Consider the following 6713-nt stretch of genomic DNA (forward strand, 5'->3'; position numbering starts at 1 on the left):
AGGTACAATGTAGCTACCAGAAAAGGATAATGAATACTGAAACCGAACGCTCCTCTGCTTATCATTGACAATGCAGCTAGGGACTTCGGTTAGGTCCACTAGTGAGATTCTCTAACTGCATCTATTGGCTAATATAATGTATAGCACTAAAGAAGTTAAAAATCAATGATATAACTAATTGACAGAGTTTGTTAATTTACCCACAGGTGATTTTAAATTGGTAGTTACTGCAACAATGTTTGAACGTTGAACATCGGAACATGTCTTCAGAGTAGTCACCCACAAGGAAAGTTCATGTTGCATATTAGATAACTGTTGCGATTATCTTATGTTAGTTAATTATAAACAAGTTGGTAAGAAAGAGCTGCATTTCGCGTACCGTTTCGCCTGGGTTTTCATCTCATTACACATCCCCTAAAGAAAATGTTCTAAAGTTTTTATTTTATTTTAAGCCATGATAATTTCGATATCCTTGCTAGAATATATCATAAGCGTGAGCTAAATCCAAAAAAACCTTATACCAATCCTTATATTCCAAACATGCCCTTATGGATGCCCCCCCCCCCCCCCCCCAAAAAAACCAAAAAAATGACCGGATACCTATATCTGACAAAATACTAGAAAATGAGAAAGGGTTCAGATTTATTATGTGAGGGATCGTAAAGCTTGACTTGAACCCCTGTTTTTGGAACAATGGCGTACTCGAAATAATTCACAGGATAATTTTCACTGCATTGATCATTGTTTTATAGAGTACATGAGTTAGTTGTTCACGTTAGGCCAACCCCTTCGATTCTGAAATCCCACTCGTAGTTATTATAATGTAAGTTTTTTGAGTCTTAAAGAGTTCAGGTTTCTGCAACGCCATGCACTGCACATCGATATTTACTGCTGCAAGTCCGCAAGAATCAGAAATGGGGGAAACTACCACTGCTAGCAGTAGTAGTTTATTTCCGGCCTAAACAGAGGCACGTCATCGCTTGACATTTCGCGCTCCGTTTGTTGCGGGGGACTTGATGATAGAAAAGCTTAGAAATTTGGGACCGCTCGCTGATGGCATCATGGACACCGATCGTGTTCAGTTCAGAAAGGACAAGCTGCTCAGATGGTCAAATTTTCGACGCTTTTGGTTCGGCTGAAACCCATAAGAGATGAAAAACAGAGAAAATTTTACACATCCATGTTTGGCTGAAGTCAAATTTTCGACGCTTTTGGTTCAGAAAGCTCTTTGGTACTCTGCAGAAAATTGCCATGTTCGCTGTCTCGCTCGCTCGCCCGCCCTTCCTACAGACAACCAAGTAACGAACAACTGCTAGAAAGTTTCCCAAAAAAAGTGGAAAACAGAGACGAGCACCACATCCACGGAGTACGATTTGGCAGAAACAGCTGCCACAGTTAAAATCTGAATTTCTCCACACTCGTTTTCAGAGGTGAGAGAAATCTACTGGGACTGTGTTTTTTTAAGGGGAAAACAGCTCTGGTTTCCTCCACGGTTTCGCTGCCGCGTTCGCAGCGAACGAATAAACGGATGAACATTCCACAGGCGCAGGGGCAGAGGCCGCCCAGTGGAGGGGTGTGCGTCGCTGCTCTCCTTTCCCCACCGGCTCGCGACCGCGTGGAGCACTATATATAAGCCGCCCCCCTCCCTTCCGCTCCTCCATTCCAAGCCCCTTCCCTTCTTTCCGAACCCACCTCTCTCTTTCACACACGCCTCTCTCTCTCTCTCTGAGGCAGCCATTTCCGCTTCTTCTTGTGGAGGCTTGGAGTGGAAGAAAGAAAGGGAAACTGGTGTCCGGTCCGGCGGAGATGTCTGACGTGTCGGTGATAAACCAGGCGGAGGTGGAGGATCAGGCGGCCGGGCTGGAGCTGCCGCCGGGGTTCCGGTTCCACCCCACCGACGAGGAGATCGTCTCGCACTACCTCACACCCAAGTCCCTCGACCGCCGCTTCACCTCCGGCGTCATCGGCGAGGTTGACCTCAACAAGTGCGAGCCATGGGACCTCCCTGGTTAGTATAGACATCCACGACCAAAGCTGCATCTTTTCGTTCTTTTCTTGTACTTCGCTGTGGAAATCTTGGCCTAATTGAAAGTTTGCGTGCTTTGATTTTCGCAGCCAAGGCCAAGATGGGGGAGAAGGAGTGGTACTTCTTCTGCCACAAGGATCGCAAGTATCCGACTGGGACGCGGACGAACCGCGCCACGGAGAGCGGCTACTGGAAGGCCACCGGCAAGGATAAGGAGATCTTCAAGGGCCGCGGCATCCTCGTCGGCATGAAGAAGACGCTCGTCTTCTACCGCGGCCGCGCCCCGCGCGGCGAGAAGACCGGATGGGTCATGCACGAGTTCCGCCTCGAGGGCAAGCTGCCCCACCCGCTCCCGCGTTCCACCAAGGTCCGGTCGCTGCGTCCCTTTTTGCCTCGTTTCGAATTACTTCTTCAAGTTTGAAAATTTCCTTCCTTTTTTGGGTTGATGAGCTAAATCCTCTTCTTTTCTCGATGTGTTGTTCCCTGCAGGACGAGTGGGCCGTGTGCAAGGTGTTCAACAAGGAGCTGGGGGCGAGGACCGGGCCAATGGCGGCCGCCGGCGCGGAGCTCGAGCGCGTGGGCTCGTTGGGGTTCATTAGCGACTTCCTCGACTCCGCCGAGCTGCCGCCGCTCATGGACCCTACCTTCGGCTCCGACGTCGACGAGGTCATAGACTTCAAGGGCATCGCGTCCACCTCCGACGCCCACGCCGCGCCGGGCATGAGCTGCCTGCAGGTCAAGACGGAGGAGCACGTGCCGCTGCAGTACCAACACCATCACCAGCCGCCGATGTTCTACTCCAGCCCGTACTTCTCGCTGCCGGCGGTGAACTCCAGCGACCTGCCGACGGCGATCCGACGGTACTGCAAGGCAGAGCAGGTCTCGGGGCAGACGTCGGTGCTGAGCCCGTCCCGCGAGACGGGGCTGAGCACGGACCCCAACGCCGCCGGCTACGCGGAGATCTCGTCGGCGGTGACGTCGTCGTCCCAGCAGTTCCTGCAGGAGTTCGACGACTCCGTCCTGAACCTCGCCGACATCTGGAAGTACTGAATTCAGCCTGAACTATCAGGAGCCGCCCACCAACCTCACAGAATTCGGTTCGGGCTGGTTGATTAATTGCCCGATTCGATTGATTATCTTCGTGTTCCATGCTGGGGGTTGGTGATAGACAGTTCATCGGTCGTCACCTTCGTGAAGGCCTCTCTTGACATCGGGTCTGATTAGATTATTATCCGTCCAGATCACCAGGGGATTAGGGCCTCGTTAGTTAATTGGATTACCCCATCCTAGGTTCCATGTCTGTACATAGTAGTACTGCTAGTACTCTGATGTCTCATTAGTAGTAGCATGATGATAGGATTAATGAATGTGTGTAGATTAGTTTGTGTGATTTACGAATCGATTAATTTGGGCGCTTGATGACCCAGCTAGCGCTAGCTTTATATGTACATGTACCATTAATTGCTTGATCTAGACATGCCATTACGTGAATTGATGCTTCGTTTAACCTTTTTAATTTTCAGCTCACCCCTCTTGTACACCTTTCCACTTGTTCATTCATCGTACGGTTACTACTCTCGCCGTGCAAGTGCAGCTCGACGGGACGAGCCGGAGAGCACTCACTGCTCGTCAAGGCCTGGCCTTCTTCTTCCGATATCTAGCAGCAACTAACCCATGATGCGATCGCGATGTGTGGGTCATGAGCGGATTATCCATCGTTCGATCCATGGCTGGGCCCCTCCCGGTCACCGTTCGATCCTGTTGGGATCCAAATCCAGACAATTATTTCGAGGCGACGTCGTCCTCATCGCGCCCAATTGGAGGGAGGCATGGCTAGCGCGGATGCAGGATGCGGGCTACCGGCGGCAGCCTTATCCTCCTTTCGGAAACACCAGCGGCGCCTCCAACGTCTCTACGCGCGAGTAAAAAGCCAACCGACGAGACGGGAAACAGAAACCGCAACGAGCACATCCATCCTAACCAACCCCTAGCTCCACGGGAAAAACTTGTCGCTCACACACGCACGCCGGCCGACGAGCGACGGGGACGGCCGAGTCAGCGCGCGGGCGAGTGGGCGACGGAACGGCCCCGCCGCTGCTGTTTCGTAGGAGGGGCGCGAGATCGCATCGCTTCGCGCTTGCTTTCCGGGCGGTCTCTGGCTATTTCCACGCGCTCGGTTCGTGCATCAAAGACCCGGTGAGGGCCAGGGATGGCACGGATGGATGGAAGGATCAGCAAGATTCGCTCGGGCACATCACATGCGATCAAAACCGGAGCGAAAATAATACTGTTATGATTGTAGCAAGACAAGTTGGCGCGAATATTCGCTCTTCACCCACACCCCAAGGCTACGAAGACAAGAGGAAGGTTAGGCATCTTTAGTGGTTATTTTTAATTGTTATCCTTTATTTCTCTTGGTATATTTTTTAAAATATTGTGTTTTTATTTTTTCATACATCATAATACTTAGAACTCTTATTTTCTCTTTTTTAAAAAATAGCTCTCTAAGATTTTTTTTCTCTATATCAATTTTATCTTCACATCTAAATTCTCTTCACCCTGTGTATCAAAGTAATAAAAACTAACTGTTATCTACCGGTACTTATAGGCCGTAAGGGAGCGGGTCGTGACCTGAAAGCAACTCGCAGATCCTACTCTAACTGCTAGCTGGGCCTCTGCGGGTGCGGGGTTTGGATTGGATTGGCTCAACTGTCAAAGTCGGCACCGTGTGACGTCACAACTTTAGGCTCCCCATCCATTGGCGCAGAAACAATAGGTTTAAACAAAGATAGATTGGCAGTGTAGAGCGCGCGCGCGTCAATTGTTTGTTCCCTCGGCGGCTGGCGAGGGATCAGGGATGCATGCATGTTGCTTAGCTTGTGTTAATTATTCTCCTGGGAGATTTGGTTAATTGCTCATGTCCAGATGCAGGTGCGCGTCAATTGTTGTTCCCTCGGCGGCCGGCGAGGTATCAGGGATGCATGCATGTTGCCTAGCTTGTGTTAATTATTCTCCTGGGAGATTTGGTTAATTGTTCATGTCCAGATGCAGGTTGCTTTCAGTCTGCTGATTAGGGGTCGAATTTTGTAGGCCTTATACGGCGATTAGACAAGCCGTGGCGTGGCCCCAATGGCGGTTGACGTCGTCTATGGGCCAGTGGCTCATTTGATATTGTTTCTCGTTCCTTCCTTCCTTTCTTTCACCTCCAGGAATTAGATAGATAGTGTTCTTTAGACGCCCATCTATCGATCAGATTAGACGCGAGGGGCCGTCTCGGGACGTGACCACTACTAACTACCGGGCCATATGCCGCACCGCACCACGGGGAGTCCCGGGAAAGCTTGCATCAGAGCGGAATTTCCCATGCTCACCCTGACTTGCTTTTGCACCATACCGTCCGGACATGGAGAGTTAATTGTCTAATTAGTCGCGATGGACTGATGGATCGTAAAGCATCAGGGAAGGCTCGCGATTTTATAATAGCTCATGAATCGCAGCCTTGCGCCAAGGTCCACCTGGTGAGTGGCGACCGTGACCAACTGCGAGCAGCAAGGGCTCTACAGATTCGTAGTCTTTTGACAGGTGCGAATGCCTCCACCCACGAAGACCGATCGGACGGCTCATGTCATGGGTTAGCACGTACTGCTTGATAATTAAGCCCCTTGCTGAAATGTACTCCCAAATATATATCAAGAGAGAGAGAGAAAAGCCAAGACGCTGCTCGTGAGACATAGCTTGTGCAGTTGGTGCAAAAGGCTCCAAGAGGCTTGCTCTCCAGCCGGACTGTAACATGTGCTTAGGGATTAAAATTTCATCGAAATTTTGTGAATTTTAGAAATTTCAGAGGAAAACGAAATATCTAATTTTAAAGATGTTCTTATACTGATATGTGAGATCTATAAAGTAGAGGACGAAAAATAATCGAAATTTAGACAAAAATTTACAAATATTATTCTTTTCGCTAGTGAATAAAAAAAATTATAAAACAAAATTGAAATCCCTGCGTGTGCAGATGCGCACAGCTCATACGCATCACAGTTCACAAGGTGAGGGTGTCCACCGGATGTCTGCTCACCGCCCGTCTCTCCGTCGGTGGCCGTTGTTCCGTTCCTTGTCTCCTTCGGCTTAACAGGGCGACACGCGTGCCCTTCTAGAAGACAGAGGTGCACACCGGTTACAAGCTAGTGGCCGTTACACTCGATGTTCTGCGTTTTCGACAGGTATGCAACCATCGGTATGCAACCATCAGTTTGCTCTTTGAGCAAGGGAGAGATTTACCAAATGAGATCTGATCCTTGAGTGATAATGGCTGATAGGCCGGATATCGATCAAAAGTACGTACCTTTTCTTTTTGAGACGACATCCCGGATACTTTTTGAAAAGAGATCCAACGCTAACTTTCTCCTAAAGTTTGAAATCCTCTTTGACAGACATGTTTGCGCACACGCTGTATCGTTGTCTACTTGATTTGTTGCTGTGTTGCTTTTACGCAAAATGATTATGGCAGTGGTGGATCAGAATAAAAAATAATTAAAAATAAAAATAATTAGATATCTCATTTATTGGTTATAGGTCTGGGTATTTATTTGTTAGACTAGGAGTGTCATATAAGTATGGTATATATAATAAATTATTGAAAAATTAAAAATTACTCAGTGTCTTGTGTATCCTCTAGCTGTAAGATAAG

The 6713-nt window shown here is 48.8% G+C and overlaps 1 protein-coding gene across 1 annotated transcript; it reads left to right on the forward strand.

Annotated features, from left to right (window-relative positions):
- Positions 1–1634: 1634 nt before the first annotated feature.
- Positions 1635–3517, forward strand: LOC133916187 (NAC domain-containing protein 92-like). The gene is made up of 3 exons (XM_062359746.1): positions 1635–2008; positions 2116–2393; positions 2516–3517. Exons 1-3 carry the CDS (start codon positions 1807–1809, stop codon positions 3074–3076), a joined length of 1041 nt encoding a protein of 346 aa, XP_062215730.1. The 5' UTR covers positions 1635–1806; the 3' UTR covers positions 3077–3517.
- Positions 3518–6713: the final 3196 nt, after the last annotated feature.

This window comes from Phragmites australis, chromosome 4 (genome assembly GCF_958298935.1).
Source record: "Phragmites australis chromosome 4, lpPhrAust1.1, whole genome shotgun sequence".
NCBI classification, from domain to species: Eukaryota; Viridiplantae; Streptophyta; class Magnoliopsida; order Poales; family Poaceae; genus Phragmites; species Phragmites australis.